We start from the raw sequence: 19,780 nt of genomic DNA, 5'->3' as shown, positions 1-19,780 counted from the left end.
TACCAGGTTTGTTTGAGAAAAATCCTACAGTTTCACTCCCTGGCTGGTGTAGAGCTGTGTTTAGGGTGCTGGGGGAAAGGTGAACTACCTCTGTATTTCTCATTTGGCTGCTGAGCCTGTCCTTAGTTAGGCACGAGTGGTCAGAGGGTATAAAGGTGGCCCAGAGCCCATACTCTGAGGAGGCTGAAACAAGGGAAGGATTTCCTGGCTCACTGCTGTCACTGACCAGAGGAGCAGTATAAAACAACTATTGCACAAGCAAGAATCTGGACCTTTGTTTTTCATCCCCATCTTTGAAATCAGGGAGGGTTTGTTAGCACAAGGCAAAGAATCACAGAATCACAAATTGTTAGGGTTGGAAGGGACCTCTGGAGATCAAGATTTGTTACAGGCAACCTTCTCTTCCTGCCCCTTCAAACACCCCACTCCAGCACTTCCTCTAGGAGCAGGAAATGTTCTTGTAATCTTAAGTGTATAGTATATTAGCATAATGTCATATCAATAAGACTTTTGCTGTCTCCTTCACATTCTGCATTCTGACAAGACTCTCAAACTAAAGAGAAATTATTTTTACAATCACGTTCTCTGTACATAAACATAATTTAATAAAAACATTTGGAGTTCTTAGAGGAAAAGAAACATTTTCAAAAAACTGTATAGTACATCTGCATTTCCTCATACTGTGATCCATAATGACTCACTGGGTAACACTGAATGAAACTCAGTGCTGTTAAACTATAAAGAGATGTAAAGACATCAACAGCTTTTGTACTACTATTTGGCCTCATCAACAGGAGCTGGATACTGACTGGACATTGAGTTGGTAGATATGATGATAGGTCTCAGATTTTTAGGTATTTTAGACAACAACTAGGATGTGCCAAGCATCGAATTATTATACAGAGATGCTATCAAATAAAAACTCAAGCCTAGAGCTCTGTATTGAAAAGGTGGGATGGGGTAAGTAGGTTATCAAATCTGCCTCAGCAAAGATTCTGTGCACTGTTCTTGTGGGTGGGGAGCCAGGTCTTCTGCAGATGGAAGAGCTGCTTGGTTGTTATGGAGCCTTTGAGAAACTGGATAGTGTTCCAGGAGAACTAATGGCCCCTAAGTGACAGTGTTCTGGGAAATCTGTACATAACTGTAGTGATTGATTTTCACTGTACATGTCAGTACTGCTAACGTTGTCATCTTTATTCCATTGGAAGGTTAGGGCAATTTCTTGGAGCAAACTTCAAACTAAACCATGGGTGTTTGTGACTGGGTCCCTTAAGCAGCATTTCTCCTTTTGTGCTTGATTTATGAATTATAACTATTGTGACACCAACAGTGGAGCAGGTGAACCTCTTAAACTTCAAGGGAGCTGCTTACGAGTGAGAGGAGGAGAGCATAGTCCTGGACTTGGCCAGTGTTTCATGCAAGTTGCACTGGACAATGGAGTTAAAAGTTTTGAGAGAGATGAACTTACATTGTTTCATGATTGAGAGTATCTGAGATCTCGAAGAATATTTTAACCAAAACCAGGCTTGTTGTTCTGTCTGTTGGAAAGGAAAAGTAAAGGAATGAAATATACATTCTAATTCTTACTTACATGTGTTTGCTGTGAATTCTCTGGGGCTGTGCTACCCTGGTTGAAACTAAACAATGAAAGCCTTTGCAGGTTTGATCACTTATTTCAGCCAGGCAATTCTTTTAAGGCCTAAAGCAGGTGATTTTCTTTTCAGCTTCTACAGGGATAAAGCCTACCACTATATAAAAAAAGCATGTATTAAAAAAAATTATTTGACAATAACATCCCCAAATGCTGCAGCTGACAGTAATTTTACTGTAGTGTGGTCATGTTCTCATAAGGGTTGTCTTGGAAGAAATGGTATGTTCCTAGATGGCACAGAAGATGATGACAAAAATACAAATTAGGATAGCAAACAGGAAAAAGCAACAAGGCCTTATCTTTGTCCTTGAACAGTGCTCCTTTTGAATCCATGGTAACTGAAGCTGTATGAAGAGTACACAAATCGCTGACCTTACAAAAGTATACACCTTAACCCTGCATTTTCTGAGAAGAGATTGAAAGAAATAGGCTTGCTGTTCTGCATCATCAGGTTAAACATGCATCTCCTCCAGACTAGGCACAGTTTGCCCTGCTGTTTTCCAGTGCTGAGCACTTGTGCCAATGTGAATATATCACACGAGGTCATAAAACGCTGAATGCAATATTTCATCATTTAGTTTAGGGTTAAATCACTGTGAGCTGGGTCCAGGCTGAACATTTGTCCTAGTTGAATTGAGTGCTAACCCATTGTCAGAAGTGGCTTTTTTGTCTTAAGTAGTAATAGTATAGTATAGCAATGGTTTGTATGATTATGTGCTTGGATTATAGAAGATTCTTCAGATGAAAACCATTATATTCATATTCAGTGAAGATGAAAAGATGCAAATGTATAAGTAGTAAGAGTAAATGAGTATTTTTGAGAGTTGATAGAAAATAAGGAATATGTAATAGCATATCCTGTAGAACTGAGACCACGGGGATACACTGTACCAATGTCCTTCCCACAGAGGAAGACAGCTTGTTTTCATGATTATGTTTACAAGTAACTGTAAGAGAAGTGCTAAAAATTCCATTTTTTTCATCCTGAAGAATTGAACTGCATATTACATGGTATCTTGTATCTAAAGGAAAAATTAAGAAATGGAAATTAAAAATCAACTGTTTTGTGGGCCCTACATCCTCCAAGAAAGTCCAAGTGGACTGCTGGCTTGCCAGAGATATTTTTTCCATCATAGACAGATCTGATTACTGCTTTTCTGCCTCATCCGCAACGCAGAGATGATATTCCTTCACATTTTAGATACCTCCAGAGCTAAAGCAACAGATGTTTGTAATTTGCTTTGGGATTCTGGGACATAAAATTTTCTGGTACTTTTCTGGTAACTACTAGGACTTACTCATATGAATCATGGTTTCCCAGACAGGTTTTATCTTCTATCAAAGACTATAAGAAATTTAGGGCTAGGAAAAAGCAGTTTTCTGAAAACTGCACTATATATTTAGCAATTGTATCCCTTCTAAAGATTTTCATGTGTTTTATCTTCAGGTTATTAACATCCTGCAGCAAGTCATCACTTCAGCCCAAAGGTTTGTGGAAGAAATAAGCAATGCATGAAACTGGATGTAATTAATTTTTACATTCAGGATCCTGATGAGTGATACACAGGGAGAAGTAGAAGATGGTAAATCTCACAGAGAACGCAACTGAGAAGTGCAATATTAATCATGATATCCATGAGACATTATCCCCTGTGGTATACATATTTGTATTTATAGTAGGCTTGCCAGCTAACTGCCTGTCCCTGTACTATGGGTATTTACAGATCAAAGCTAAGAATGAACTGGGTATCTACCTTTGCAATTTGACTCTAGCAGACCTGCTCTACATATTTTCTTTGCCTTTTTGGCTTCAGTATGCTTTACAGCATGACAATTGGACCTATGATGAGCTGCTGTGCAAAATCTGTGGCATCATCTTATATGAGAACATCTATATCAGCGTGGGCTTCCTCTGCTGCATCTCCATTGACCGCTATCTCGCCGTCGTGCACCCCTTTCGGTTTCAGCAGTTTCGGACAATGAAGGCAGCTGCAATTGTGAGCATCATTATCTGGACCAAAGAAATAATGACATGCTGCTTTGTCTTCACCCACGGGGAGATCAGTATGGATGCTGAGAGCCACTTGGTGTGCTTTGAGCACTACCCCATCAAACAGTGGGAGCACAATGTCAATTACTACCGCTTCTCTGCTGGCTTCCTCTTCCCCTTCTTTCTGCTGGCCTTCTCTTACTGTGGGATTTTACGAGTTGTCCACAAGAGTCCCGGCACTCAAAAGAAGAAGAAAATCCAAATTAAAAGACTGGTTTCAAGCACTGTTTTCATATTTTTAGTTTGCTTTGGGCCATACCATATCCTACTTGTAGTTCGTAGCTTGTTGGAGAACAACTGCTCATTTGCTGAGAAAATATTTAATGTTTATCATATTTCTCTCCTGTTGACTACTTTTAACTGTGTTGCTGACCCACTATTGTACTGTTTTTCCAGTGAAAGCACTTACCAGAACTTTGTCAAGATGCGAGACTCTTGTCTAACATGTTTAGGGCGTCTGAGGACTGAGACAAAGGAATCCTATCCACTGAACAGTATGGAAGCACCCAACAGGACACAGCATGAGCAACAACCTGGGATATTACAAATACCACTTGATGGTACCGGAATGAAGGACTGCTCTACAGCTAACATAGGCAGCTGTGGTGGTTTGAGACCCCTGAAATCTAATTCCCGAGTCCAAGTCCCCCTCCCACATCTCACCCCAGTGTGAGATGGATTTTCCAGACACAACACAAGACTCAATATGGGGGGAATTATATTACAGTCACTACACAAATAAATATTATAATATATTATATATACACAATCTTAATTATCTTTCCTATGATAAAGCAGTATTTACAATGGATCAAATCTCTTCTCCCTCCAGTAAAAGTCCAGATGGGAAGTAGGAAAAGATCCTTCCCACGTTTAAGGCAGCAGTCTCTCCTCTTCCATGCAGCAGCTGTAGCTGGATTGTTGTAGCTGGATCTCTTCCATTACACACAAGAGGGGTCTCTTTTCACCCCTCTAAAGCCCTTCAACTCCAAGCAAAGGTCTCTCTCTTCTGGACTGCGAATTAGCCGGGACAAGGGCTCGCTTCACCACCTCATATCACAAAGTGCAGGGGTCTTCGTGACGGTCCCTCTCCTCAGGGGATTTAAGCTCCCTTGAGTCAGAATGTTAGGGCAGCTTTCAGTTGAAAGTCTTTGCCTCAACCATTCTACCAGAGCTCCTGTGCTCTGTCTCAGGCTGCCAGCTTGGCAGCAGCAGCAGGGGGGGCCACGCCACTTTCCCGGCATTCCTTCTGGCCATCCTGGTCCAGGACATCTCTGAGCTTCTTAGCTCTTCTCTCTCTGCTGCATGCTGCATTTTAGGACTTCCATCCAGTAGGAGCCCACCCCATTCCACTTAGGAGGGCTCTCAAAAGGGTTTTGGGGGGTCTGGTTCAGTTCTTACCCCAAAAACTCTGTCTGTAGAGCTTAGTTCTCTCTCTCTCTCTCTCTCCATTAGAGATCTCTGTCTCTCTGTTTAGCTGCATGATTGTTTCTGCTGTTTCTTCTTATCTCTTGGCTTTCTGCCACAGTCTCCGTTCACTGCTGCTTGGCCGCCACTTTTCAGTATCTCCTGTTGCTGCCCACAGTGGAGAAACTCCTCCAGCTCTCAGCTACAGAACTCGGCCCACTTTAACACTGTTCCAAGTTCTTGTAGCCCCCCCCAACAGGGCTCCTGCCCCTTCTCCTCGTGGCTTCAGAACATGGCCACTTCTCCTCCAACTACCTCATCATCCTTCTTTTCCGTTTTGGTGTGCTTTGTTTTAATTTTGCAGGAGCGCTGATTGAGTCAACAGCAAGAGAGACACCACCCCCCTGGGGGTTACTGTTTTTTTAACTCCAGGGGGAAAAAACACTTTTCCCCCCACCACAGCAGCCTACAGCATTATTCAAGAAAGGACATTAATCTTAAATCTGTGGCTATGGTTGTGTTTCTGTATCCATCTGACTTATACCTTCATGTATTACAACAGTGTGACCTCCCAAGGGCTTATGAGCAATGTTGTACAGTGAGGTTGTTTCTGGAGGTGCTTGGACTTTGTAACTGAACTGACTTGGTATGTGCTTTCCTCACTATTGTCAATCACATGTCTGTTGTTGTTGTGCTACCACTTAAAATCTGTTGTGTTGATGACTGCATTGACTGGAATAAGCTAGTACTCATGGTGTGTGGTTCTAGTGAATTTGTTTTGAACTGCTTTCTGTTTACCCCTGTGGCATCTAGAGAAAATAATTATCTACCAGCTGTCATCATCTGTTGAAAAGGTCAGAGACAGAACAAATTAAATGTCCCTGTATGAACTTTTTCAAAAGAAAAAAACTAAAACATTCCTGCCACATTTCTGTAACTCTCTGAAATAACTTCTCCTTCCACCAGTTTCAAAGCCTGCAGACACCATGCCAGAATCAGACTCCTAAAACAGTGAATTCAATAACGTGAGATGTTATGGGAGAACATGGACAAGGAACTCAGCATCTGCTGAGACCTTCAGTCTGTTGTTTGACTTTTGAACCTCAGACTGTTAAACCTCCTCATAGGGCTCCTACAGATTTCCAGAAGTATGAGAACTCTTGGCTACAACAGGTATAAATAATTTGGATTGTTGACTTGGAAAAGAACAAGAGGTTGGTAGTATATGAGGCACTTTGATCCCATATGCTTCTCTGAGTCACTGTGTTCAAAGACAAATTTAGTTACATGTAAATTCTACTACACCTTGCTGAGCTTTTGATTGTGTCCTTTGCAATATGTGTGTCTTGTGCAGCACAGACTATGCAGGCAATTAAATAACAATGCATTTGTCAGAGAAACTGTTGAATGAATTCTGTTTTGCCCACAGATACTATAGTTTAGGGTTCAGTCATTGTTCAGTAAATACAGTATCAGAAATATGATATATGAATGATCTATGGTTCCTGGTTTAGACAGAAACAAAATACAGGAGTAGGTGGAGAATACTGGCTTTTAAAGATGTGGGAGTTGTGCTCTATGGTATTGTTTCTACTACCACCTCCTCTCTAGTTTTTGGTTTTGTTTTTGTTTTTTTTTTTTTATTATACTAACAAATCCTCTGTGAGTTTGTGATCTGCTCATCATGCATTCTTGTATCTGTAACTGTTACACCATGAATATTGCCTTGTCCTTTCACTTCTCTGATTTCAGGCCTTTCTGAAAACACTTCGCTCTCTGCACCCCAGAACTGATAACTTCCAGCAGTATAATCAGTTTTGTTTCTTTGGGGATTTTTGAAGTCAAAAGATTGTCTAGACAGATGATCTGCTCGTGGTATCTGAAGTAACACAGCCTTGCTTGTCACTAGATTCCAAAAGGAATATATTCTAACAGTTTTCTGGAAACCACCTTGAGAGTGCAATATTGGATATAATTAGGGAATGTGTTTAATAAAGAATGTTTTTATTATTTTCTTCTGATATTTCTTCACTCTCTGTTTGAAACAGCTATCTTATGGCTTTGGCCAACAGTTTCTAATTGTGAGACTAAAGATCCTCTCCTCCCTCCTCTTGTAAAAAGGATTCATGTCCCCACTCCCAGGAGGGGATTAGGTTTGTTTAGGATAATGTTTGGTTTGTTTAATTATTTGACATTTCTTTATACTTAGACCACTCAGCTGGATTAATTACCTTATATCTGCATTTTTTTCTTCTGACTATTAGTGCTGTTTAGCTTTATTTTCTCCTAATCTTTCATCTGATCTCCTGTCTGTTCCAAGGGGGTCTTGGGGCAGGGACTCTCGACTGCCATAATGCTGTGCTTGTACGTTCTTCAGCACCGAGCCAACTACTTGGACTCCCATGGCCTGGCAGACTCCAGGACACACACGTGGTTTGTTCTAGGATTAAATATTTGTTGTCGTGTTTATGCTTCACTTCTCTACAGTTACCCACGTTGTTTAAATTAGACAACTGGAATGCAGAGCATGCTGTATTACATGGAATTGTCAACTGAGGGATTAAGGCTTATTGGAGTTGGTACTTTGATGTGGCCAGCTTTTCATCAGCTGCTGCAGTTTAAAATCAGATGGAAACTTTTATAGTGGAGCCCAGCATTCTGCTACAGTTCTCAGCACTTAACCTGCTAACCCACAACAGAAGAGAGGGATTTTTCTTATTTTTCCTTTCCCCCCCCCCCCCGAAGTCAATATTTTAGCAATTCTTTCTCTCTTGTATGTGTTCAGCTTAGGCTGCAGAACTGTAACCAGCATGGCAGGAAGGTAACTCCCACTCAGAGCTTTTCCCTCCATCTCAGCCAGAACACAGTCACCCAAGGGTCCTGCTATGGTTGTTACACATTGCTACTGCAGTAAATATAGTGCTCGGGACTGCACATTAGAAGGGATTTTAAAAGCACATATTAGAGAAAAAGATAAATAAATTACTAAATTTTGTGTTTCTTAATGAAATCTGACTGTTAAGATTTGTATTTCGGGGCAAAAAAGAGCAAAAGCTTACTAAATGAAATTTTTTTGACAAAAGTTAGCATTTGGAAAGAATAATATACATTGCACCTGTTAGTGTAATATGTGAATAGCACACAGAGAACGAAACCAGGTGCTTCTTTTCCCAAACAGACATTTTAAAATTATGCCAATTTCATTTTGTGGGTTTTGCTCTGCAGTGAATATATGCCATCCTGTGGGGTTAATGGCTTTGGCAAAAAGCTGAAGCATTCACAAGGAATATTTTAGTTAATACTTATAGTTTGGAGAGTTCTAAAGAAGATTTTTCTAATTGTGAAACTTCAAAGATAGTTTTACTGAAACCTCCTTCAAAAAGGTTTTGAAGAAAATGAATCTCAAAAAAATGACTAATCTATAAAATAAATATTGGGATCTTTTGCTGCTAGACATTCATATTCACCAGTCTGGAATTAAGATTTCTTTCTGTCATGTGTTCAACTATTTTAAGTCTTTAAGGGCTGTGTATCCTCAGGGACTTCAGAAGATTAATGTTCAAAATATGCTGGTGTTTGTGGTATGAACTGATTTTTCTCATTCTCAGAAAGTTGTTTGTCTTGCACTGAAGAAGGAAAATAAAAGTCACCTGCGAGAAAGGAAAGTAGATACAAGGTGTTGCTGCTGCTGGAAGTCCAACTAAACACAACTGCCATTCTTACCCTGTTAGAGCACAGTGGTTTGATGCTCGCCTTTTGAACCATTCCAGTCATTTCAGGACAGCTAAAGCATCAGTGCCTGAGAGGTGCAGTGTCAAATATACCCTGTCCTCTCTGCTGTGACAGCTGATAACTAGAAGAACTTCAGCCCTGACACTCACCTGGAGTTAAGGTAAAATCACAGCTTTAAATGACAGAAGTCGGGCACAATTCACAAACATTTGTCCTGTACTGGTTTGGCGTTAGCAGTCCTATGAGATATAATTTAATTTTACTTCACTTGGTCTTGTCAGGAGCTGATTTCTACAACAGGAATTCATGTAAATGTTAATTTAAAAAATGTTCTTTAATACTGAATGCAAATGCTTATTAATTTCTAATCATGCTTTACTTTTTAAGCATTAATTTAAGTCATTAGTTATGTATTCAATAATTTATTCTTAACGACAGGATACTCTGAAATGTCTAAAACCTTTCTGTATCACCTAGAAAGGGACAAAATATCAAAATGGCAAACTTCTAATACAAAAGAGGTCAACGGCATAGCCTACACTTTACAAGAAAGGTCTGCAATGCTGCCTTTAATTTCACTAGCTCAGTTAAAAATTTCTCCTTATCTCCTCACACCTTCACAAGCTAACCCCCACCATAAGAAGATGTTATAGGGGCTACAGGAAGTGTGCAAGGGAGCTTTTATCACTGTATCTCTTACTGGAGTTTTGTTTTTAATCTCCCCTCTCTACTGCAGCTGTTTTCCCCACCACAAGGTATTTTTAAATCCAAGTTGCTACAAGAGTTACTTCCTGTTGCAGTTATGAGGTTAGTAAAACAAGAACGGCAACACAATAATATTTCACTGTAATTGCAAGCTTTCTTTGTAAAAGCTAGATCACCTTATTATATAATATCATTTAATATCCATTCTCCATACCAAATGCAAATGTTTATTAATTTCTAATCACGCTTTAATTTTTAAGCATTAATTTAAATCATTATTTATGTATTCAATAATTTTTTCTTAACAACAGGATACTCTGAAACGTCTAAAACCTTTCTGTATCACCCAGAAAGGGACAAAATATAAAAATGGCAAACTACTAATACAACAGAGGTCAATGGCATAGCGTACACTTTACAAGGAAGGTCTGCAATGCTGCCTTACAGAAAAGAAAGGTTGAAAAAATCCTTGTGATGATATCCTCCTCGTGGTTCACAGAGATGTGGTAAGGATAACAATGAAAGGTTGTGGGTGGCCAAGACACTAGAGATGAAAAGTCATCTTTTTTTAATTTTTTATATGATGTGAGAGCCTCAGGAACACAGAAATTATATGGAAGCAACTCTTAGTGCAGAAATCACTAGGGACAGTCACTTCTGCACTTCTTGTAGCAGCTTCTCAATCATAAGCGAATGGGTGTTGTAGAAGGGCAGCCCATCCACTTCCATTTCCAGACTGGCAGTTTTCCCACTGCGGACCTCGAGACGCACAAGTGTTTTCAGAAGCTTTTCTTCCTTAAAAACCAAAGAAATAGAGTATAATTAAAATCAGGAATCAGACAAGAGCATTCACCAAGATCTTTATCTTAATCCTAGGAGAGACTGACCACATCTTCCATATTTATTTTGCTATCAATTTGCTAACACTTTCTTTATCTTGTCCGAAAGACTATGTCTAGCAACTGGAACTTAGGGAGTGTCAGAAGGCTTATATTCTTGACTGCTGTTTAATTATTGAATTATATTACTGCTCTCCACACTCCCTCAAATAGAATATTGGCGTCAATTCAGAAACATAAATAATTCTTTGCCTAGTTTCAAGTTCCTATATTGCACAAATCAGAATCAGAGGAACACCTTCACCCAAAGTATCTCAAAAATCCATCTGTGGTTTCCCCAGTGAGACAACTGGCTGCAGCTGCATTTTTAAATAAAAAGAACAGAAGGGAAAGAGGATGCACCAAGAAAAAAGGTTATAGAGAGCACCTGGATGGGCTGCATGCTCACTTTCCTTTCCTGTAGCTTTTGTGATCTCTGTGTGCCTTTTGCTTTCTCCCACTTTTTTACTATTGATTTTATGAGAGTTCTGGTTGCTTAGGAAAGAGACGGGGAGAAAAAAACCCTCTGAAATTCTGCTTCCTTGGTATGCTCTGAAACAGGGTATACCTTGTTCAGAACTACAGTTATTTTCTTGCTTAACAGTAATATAAGCAGACAACAAAGCATGCTCCAACTTGAGCTGTTAAAGTACACTGAGGGAAAAAAAAAATCCTCATTTGTGAGCTATTGGCCAGTTAGCATAGTGGGATGAAAAGATGGCATAAAATGAGCTCTGAAAAAACACTAGTTCTAGGAACAATGAAATTAGAAGACCTGGTTTCAAATGGATGTATGTCAAGCATAAACTGCTTTGCTTTTCATTTGTCATGAAATGTACACAGTAAAACTCTTTCTACTCTCTCAGCATTTACTATAGTGAGAATTCATTTCTCTAATTCTGTTACTTCTTAGCTTCCCCTCACCAACCCTGTGATAAGTTAATAAGATCTTGAAACACTCACATACCATCTTTTCTTCCCTTTCTTTGCTAGGAATGCCCCTTCTGGTCTTTGTCTACTGTTCCATTTCCATTTGCATGGAAACTGTTACTGAAAGAGCAGTATTTAGTATAATTTTAACCTGCTTTGCAAATGCACTTTCTAAAGATTTGTCTTATATTTCCTGGTAAGGCATCCTAGTTCTTAGCTGCAACAGAATTAAATGAGGCATTGGTTTTCTATTAAAGGAAAAATATGCATAGTTACATGGTGTCAGTCTTGACATCATGTAACAAGACAGCAATGACACAGTTATTTAAGGCAATTATCTGAATACACTGGTAGCATAAAAATTGCTACTTTGTAATTTATAAAATTATAAATATACATCAGCTTATATCATACGAATGATCATATATATGAATGCAAATATATGCACCTGATCTTTCTGCATGAGAGAGGTTTTTCTTAGCACTGACTGTATCCATATGCAAATGGACAAAGTAGATCTCTCAGGCCACAAAAGAGACACCTCAACTGGATACGCAGAATGTAATTTCTAATATGAATTGTTTCTGCTGCATATTTACATGGTAGAGCTCTCTGATCTGCTTGTATGAGGAAAAAAGGGCTTGCTTAATACTACATAACTATGCCTGATAAACTGTATTCTGTCATCAAATGCTACTGTTTCCATTTGTAATGAGCATACACAATGTGCAGTGTGCTTCCACAGCTGTGCAGTGCTGCAATTTGCTCACAGTTCTCTCTTCAGTGAATAACTACATTGGGAGTGAGTTAACCAGAAAAATAATCAAATTAATTGAAAAAGTAAATTCTAATTTGTGCTTTATTCAAGGAAAAACTCCCTTATGAATGACAAAGCTAGTAAAGCATAGTAAAAAAAAAGGCCACATATTTATATATTTATAATGTAATTCATATTCTTATAGGTCATAATTTCAAAATAAACACTATACAGTTAATTTGTTACCATTAATAAAGAGTTCAGTAAAAGAACAACAGCTTGATATGTTAACCTGGTTGTGAGATGAAATGAGGAGCTGACTAGGATGTTTAGCATTAGCTACATTTGGATATGTATGAATTAATCTATTTCACTACAGTCACTTTGCTATAAAAGTACTACAAACATTTGAAAAATCAAGCCAATATCATAATCAAACATAATGGTGATTCAACTCCACAGCTGCAAAGTAAGCACAGATTGTTTAGATCAAATTGTTCCTTGCTCCTCAGTTCTCAGAAAGGAACAAATGCTTTGCAGCATCACTTGCTAAAATGAATGTAAAGCCTGATCCATGCACTTAGAATATAGTTAGCTTTATGTTCAGTGGGAAGGGAGAGCTCCACAGTTCTGGGATTTGTGGCAGTGCAATCCTGACACTGCTTGAACATGAGACTGCAGAGAAATAACATGTGTTTCAGGAGAGGTCTTCACTGAGTTATTACGACCTACAGCATGGAAAGAGTGACTTTTTTGAAGAAAAATAAAGCACATTATAAGGAAGCTGTCTGGTGCTTAGGCACTCCTTCAAATGTCCTCTTTCCAACTACAAACACAAATATAAACACTGAGGTGGATATGTGCGGTGGTGCTCTTTATCTTACTGGGCTAATTATTATAACATTAAATGAAGCTGGATTTTGCAGAAAGTAGCCACATAAACATAAATGCTCTGATTTTTTATACTAATGGAGTATGTGAATACTAATGTCTTCAATCTTCTGTACTGTTTACTGTTGTGTGATTAAAGATATCATATTTTCTTGTCACACATTTTGTCATTTTCTCTCCTCCACAAAACTGTTTCCATTTATTTTATCTTAATAGATTTTAGTATTGCACTCTCAACAGCCCATTATTGGATCATTAATATTCCCAGCTGTATAGCTTAGTGAAACAAAAACAGGAAGGATTTCCTGTACACAATATCACATTTAATTACAGTATCTCATTACCAGAAATTTTGATCATAGTAGTTTTTACGATGCATTAATTTAAAGATCAAAAAACAGTGAATGAAACTGGACAAAACATTGAAAAGTGAAAAGTACTTAATCTATTTTTTAAAAGATTGCACTGAAAAGGACCATACACTTTGTTAAGCCAAAGGATAAGTGGCCAAATGGCTGTACCAAATGTTGGCATCAGTTTCAGCTTTATGACCTTTAGATGAAAAATTAAGATAAAAAGAATTAAAAAAAAAAAAGAAGTAAGACCTACTCTAAAATACTTAAGAGGTTCTTTGTTAAAATTTCATGCAGAACGCACTGTCATCTCAGGAGAAATACTTAATTATTTTGGGCAATATCTGTGGTAGATGGATTATATTTTGCTTAGCACTCTTGGAGGTCACAAACCTAATGGTTTTTCCAAGTTTCTCTAGAGGTACTCTGCCAACTAAGCCGAGTTTTTAAGTTCCTAAGTTATCACAAATATGTGGAACAAACCTTACTTGATCATTAACTGTGTATATATATATATATAAAACACTGCCAAGTTAAAAATAGAGCCATGTGCTCAGCAGGATGAGCACAGATCACAGTCATTTCTCACCCCTCTCAGTTATTTTACTTTTTCTCAGTCTGAAACCTTTGCATTCCCAGAATATCACACTGTTCAGAGCTGCATTAGTCAAAACACATTTAAAAATATTCATATGCAAGTTTTTCTCCAACTTTAATTTGGAAACATTCAAAACTACTTATAGAATAGTTCCAGCATAACTAGAAAAGGTGGTAAGATCAGAAGTAAGGTGCAAAGATCAGAAGTGTGGAATGGCTTCTGCATTAGAACTGTGACTTTCGATTTTGGAAGTAGACATCTAAAGAAGACTACAATAGAGATTAGTAAAATCATGAACAATGCTAAGGTAGTGAGCAGGGAATTTTAATCACTGTAGCTCAATACAAACATTTCTTGTATTGCCCATAAAATTGCAGCACTGTCTTGTGCTTGAAGTGGCAAGACATGAATACATTCATATTGGAGGATTTTTATTTGCAATCTGTCTTGAATCCTTTGTGGAATAGTCTAAATAAAGGGTGGCTGCTCTTTCACAAGGGATTCCCAAAAGCCACCAAAAGACCTTGTGACAGCAAGCTATTGAACTGGACTAGGCAGGATTTAGCACTGGTAGCCATTTCCATCTACATGACATGAGCTAGTCACAACTCCTTGGCCCCACAGGAATTACCTTGGAAACCGAGGGAAGTGCCGAGAGCCAGACCATCTCCTTGGATGACTGTGGAAACCCAACAGCTTTCCTCAGGTAGCGATCATGTACCTCACAAGTGCGGAGAACATACAGAGCACAGGCAATGGCGTAACCGCCCCAGTTAGAGACCCCTGCAAAGAATGTCACCATGAAAACAAACTGTCAGAAAAGGCTGGGTTAGTATCAAGTGTCAGGTACCTGGGTCAGGAACCTAGAAACCTGAGCCTGAGAACAGTCGGGATCATCCAGTTTGTAACTTGGTCCTTGCTGAACACAAACACACCTCTCTTGCTGTGAATTTTATTTCGTGCTGGTTTAGAAGTGAATTTTAACTATAACATTTAACTTTTGTTGTACATTAAGAATTTACCTTTGTCCTTGAGTGGAAATTCTGAAAATTCATATGTGCATAGACATTTTAATTCTCACACAGATCACTTCTGCAGTCTTTCTTGTTATTCTTCCTTACTAAGTAACCTGGTCTAGTGAAAGGTTCCTTGCCCGTGGTGGGGGGGTTGGAACTAGAGGATCTTTAAGGTCCTTTCCAACCCAAGCCATTCCAGGATTTTATGATTCTGTCATTTTATTTACTGTGTGATTTTTCAAGAATACTCAGGATTTGTCCAACTATTTCCAATTAAATGCACTTTCTTCATGGAACATTCTTAGTTTTCCAGTTCTTCTGTAGCCACAGGTGCTTAACTCTTCAGAAAATGGACATAATATAGAAATAAATTCATTTGCCAGGGATGACTTGGTCATACACAGAAAGGGCCAATACAAATTACTTCTAAAGACAAATGTTTCCTTGTCAATTCTATTCTCAAACATCAGCTACTCTCCCACCCCACCAAAAATCCCTTACCTGCTACAACAGTAAAATCAGCTTCAACATCACAAGCTATAACATCTCCATTTTTTATGTGCTTCTTTACAGCATCTTTTACTTTGCCCATTCCTAGTTCATTTCCTCCATCTCCAACACCTTTAAAAGAGAAAAAGACAAAATGAGTATGAACTCAACGTATCACTAACAATCCATTTAGAAAGCATCCAGTGTCTTCCCTGGTCACTGTGACAGTTTATAGCTCCATATGAGATGGTTTATTTTCAACCTAAAACCAGAAGATTGTGAATTAAATAGCTGAAAGCATCACCTACCACATGCCAACATGTAAGTGTATATATGCAATGTACATTGTGTGCATGCAAAAGAAATCAAAATTATCAAATGCTTGTGAACTGCAGACAGAATTAAGACAGTAAACTCTGCTCACGGAATGAGCGTTCTGTATAACGTGTTATCACTAGCACACTAGCAAAAATAGAGAAAGAAGATAGAAAAATAATTCAAAATAACCTTGAGAAATTAGACAATTTTATAATAAAGCAAGTATAGAAAACTTTGGCTTGTTACAAGCTTTAATTAAAAAAAGGGGATAGAAGTAGAAATTATTGCAGAATGACAAGCAAAAATATACGTAAGGACTTTGGCAGGAGTAGGACTGACTGCACTGCTCATCTGCCTTGTACAGACCACTGTCATTGTGCCACAGTATGGGAAGAGCCCAGCCCTGTGTACTATTACTGTTTTCATTTTCCATCATCTATAGAAAAAACAGCTAGTCTTTCCTTTTCTGAGTGTTCTTATACACAGGATGTGGGGCCTTGACCTTTTTGTCCAAATAGAAACATTATGTATTTGTCTTAGTGATTTTAGTAAAATCAATGGGACCTATGTCATTTCAGGAAAATTCTGGGCAACCCTAGGTTTGTGGCATAAAATTGCTGGATGTCATTCAGAGATCTAGAGATAAGGGTAACATATAAACCAGCAGTTCACACAAAAGCTGGTTAGTACCTCTAGTCTCTTACCAATATATTAAAAAACATATATAAAAAAATCAATCTATTTAGTTGGAACCCAAAATTTCTCTTTCACTTGTTAGTCTGAATAGCATCTTAGATTTTACAGAATAATCCTAGACAATGTCTGTGAAACAGAACAGCAAAGAGCTTCAAGCCCTCACTATGATATATCAGATTTGAATTTGAAATGTGACTGTGCTCTAATGCACAGCATGTGTTACCAGAGAGAAATTACAATATTTATAATTTACACTTCAAGCCCTGAAAATTGGCAAATTTAACACTTTTAGTAACTGCATAAATATCTCATATGTCTGTAACAATCTTCTTCTTTAAGTGAAATGGAAAGTTATTTCTCAGCAGCAATGTTTTATTTAACTCCTTAAGTCTATACAGTCAACTGGAGCACATATCTTACATAAAAGGATTTGCCATGGAACAGCTGATATTTTTTCTTATCTGCTTTAATAATCTGTTCCCATTTATTCCACTGTTGGGATTTAATGGTGCTTTCTAAAATCCATTTGTTGGTAGTCATCATGGTTGGGCTTTGCGAACGAAGATTTGGGAAGGGCTCTACCCACATTTGTTACAAGCGCACTGGTGGTTAATGAGGCCAGTATGAGATAGACATGTCTGATTGCAAAAGGCACAGCAGAAAGACTCCTTGGATGGTATATTCTGCAAGACACGATTCTTTCTGCGTTGTCTTTTCTCCTCAAGGGTGATCCTGCGTGCTTTCTCAAAAGCGTCAGCAGCGTTATAGATGGTGTGTCTCCAGACCTCCCGATTTGAAGCCAGAGTAGACCAGTTATGTTGATCAATATGGCCAAGGCTGAGATGTTGTTTCAGGCAGTCCTTGTAGCTTCTCTTCGGGGCTCCTCTCTTGCGGCAGTCGGTGGCAAGTTCACCATAAAGCAGGATCTTAGGGAGGCAGTGGTCCTTCATCCTTGAGACATGTCCTGCCCAGCACAGCTGTGTTCTCAGCAACATGGCCTCAATACTTGTGACTGCGGCTTGTTCTAGAACAGATGTATTGGTCACTTAATCTGACCAGTGGACATTAAGTATTGTACGGAGACAGCGCTGATGGAAGCATTCCAGGAGACGCAGGTGGTGGTGGTAGATGACCCATGATTCGGACCCATATAAGAGAGCAGACAGCACTATGGCTCTGTAAACACTGGTCTTGGTACTTTTCTTCAAGTGTTTATTGCTGCAGCTGGGGCACGGGGTCTCTCTCTCACCCCCCCCCCTTCTGCCACGTGCGGTGGCCAGAGTGTGCAGTCTCTCTCTTTATTGATAGTACTTTTCAAATAAATAATGATGTAATCCTGGTGCCTCTATCCTTACATACAAATATGGAAGTTCTACTGTTTTGTAAGAATCTCACACAATGTTTTGATTTTTTTTATGTTCAAAATTCAAATTTTTGATCTTAATACTCTTTAAAAAGCCTAAGATGAATTCTCATCCTTTTAAGATCATCAGCAGTTTCTTTAACTGAAAGATATCAGTCATTCAGGGGTTTTTGTATCACTCCTGCTTTGCTTTTCTTGTATTAGTGGTAGAAGTCCCGTCACCAGGACAGCTGTACAATTAGTAGATCTATGCTGTGGATGGATCCCATTAATGTGACACTGGGAGGAGAACACCACACTGAAAAGCTTCCTGTATCATCTGTTTTCTTCTCCCTCTACACATCGGCAGAGAACTGCATTTTACTGTAGGTCTCCAGAGCGAAATTCACCTGACAAAATGCAGCATCTACATACGTGCCAGGCAGCTCAACTTTATTAAAGTCAGCAGAGAGAAACAGACCCTTCACACATTCAGTTCATCTCATCCCAAGGCAGACATCTAAAATACAAATGTCTGAAAATAGGCAAGATGAATCCTCTTCTAAAGGCCCGAGTGCTTTCCAGGCAGAGGAAGAATAGTTCTGCCAGATCTTCCATGGAAGTTTTCACTGACAACATTGGTTTCTGGAACCACATTCATAAAATGTGCAGGAAATGTCAGTCTTCCGTGCTAAAAGCCTTTTGTATGAAAGGGAAACGTGTGACCCCATTTTTTCATGCAGTACTTCAGAAAGCTTTTAATCAGCTCCAATATAAATAGCATATAGCTATGTCAATTGTATGACAGCTGAAAAAAAATAGCATGTGGTTCCAGTAACATCTCTTAATCTTTTATTTCAGTCTTATACGAAAAATGAGTCCTTCCAACCTCAGCCTTTCATGTCTTCTTATTCTGTATATTCCTGAAGGTTGCTGCTTACTCCATGAGTTTTTACAGTATCGGTACCCATACAACTGTAGGCATTGCTCATACTTTGTTCGTGGTCAGGCTACCAGATCAGATTTTTTTACATGCAAAACTTAACAGCAACTAATCAACACATATCAAATGCTGTAACATCTCCCCTCTCCACCTACTGACACAGTACTTCTTGCCACTGAGCACACTATATAAAGACTTCTGTAGGCTGACAACCTGATCTTTCTCGTATTCTATCTAGTCTGTAAGGTTATCCAAGTATTTCACCCTAATGCTGTACAATATTTGCATTTATTTTGGAACTAGACATATGCCTCCAAATTCCTACTGACCATGAAGAAAGTCAAATATAGCCCCACCAGAAAAAAAATTATCCTAATCAGTAGCAATACATTACTATCAGCAACAGGAGACAAGACACAAAGGCCACAGCTGAGTGGCCTCATCAAGCTAAGCTTTGCAGAAATACATTGAAACACCCAACAGCCAACCCAAGAAATTGTAACCCAGTTACAAAACAGACACAAGAAGTTAGTGAGATAAGCAAAACAAGAAATGTTAACCAGGTACCAGACAGCGTAAGAAACAATTAGATTGTTTCTCTATGGACACTCAGTTAGTTTCCCAGTGTAGAATATGCACATACACAAATTCCACAGAAGATCAGAGCAGATCCCTTCATTATATTTTGAAGCCTCTGACTTGTTAAACCATTCCCAAAGTTCACAGCACCGAGACACAGTGACTCTGGGTAACTGCTTCTTTTCTTACTCACAAGCCTGTGGTATTTTTAATTAATAACATTTCATAGTATATTTGAATATTGAGTGAATGTTTGAAACAAACTACATGCTGCTGAATAGACTGAAAATCTCATCTGGCAGAACACTCCAAACTCCACCAAATCAATAATATACTCTGAGCTGCCGTGGGAGATATTTGAAGAAATTAGGATATTTTTATTAAAGGACTCAGGCTGTGATGTTACATAAGTAGCTAGAGAGACCAAGTTCTTGTATCAGCAGTC

At 38.7% G+C, this 19,780-nt stretch overlaps 2 protein-coding genes across 2 annotated transcripts in view; one reads left to right on the top strand and one right to left on the bottom strand.

Moving 5' to 3' along the window:
- Positions 1-3,213: 3,213 nt before the first annotated feature.
- Positions 3,214-4,374, top strand: GPR68 (G protein-coupled receptor 68). The gene has a single exon (XM_018082291.1). The coding sequence runs from the start codon at positions 3,232-3,234 to the stop codon at positions 4,372-4,374; it is 1,143 nt and encodes a 380-aa protein (XP_017937780.1). The 5' UTR covers positions 3,214-3,231.
- A 5,722-nt stretch (positions 4,375-10,096) lies between these two features.
- DGLUCY (D-glutamate cyclase) overlaps positions 10,097-19,780 on the bottom strand; it is a 28,556-nt gene continuing 18,872 nt past the window's right edge. Inside the window, exons 11-13 of the mRNA XM_008933596.3 lie at positions 15,470-15,589; positions 14,584-14,735; positions 10,097-10,340 (exon numbers count right to left, since the gene is read on the bottom strand). Of these exons, the coding sequence (XP_008931844.2) occupies positions 10,197-10,340; positions 14,584-14,735; positions 15,470-15,589 (416 nt within the window). The 3' untranslated portion in view covers positions 10,097-10,196. The remainder of the gene's footprint in view (positions 10,341-14,583; positions 14,736-15,469; positions 15,590-19,780) is intronic.

The sequence above is a fragment of the Manacus vitellinus genome, unplaced genomic scaffold (assembly GCF_001715985.3).
Source record: "Manacus vitellinus isolate BGI_N305 unplaced genomic scaffold, ASM171598v3 scaffold_6_pilon, whole genome shotgun sequence".
Taxonomy (NCBI): domain Eukaryota; kingdom Metazoa; phylum Chordata; class Aves; order Passeriformes; family Pipridae; genus Manacus; species Manacus vitellinus.
The sequence above is the reverse complement of the archived record's forward strand: the minus strand, read 5'-3'. Positions and strand labels throughout refer to the sequence as shown.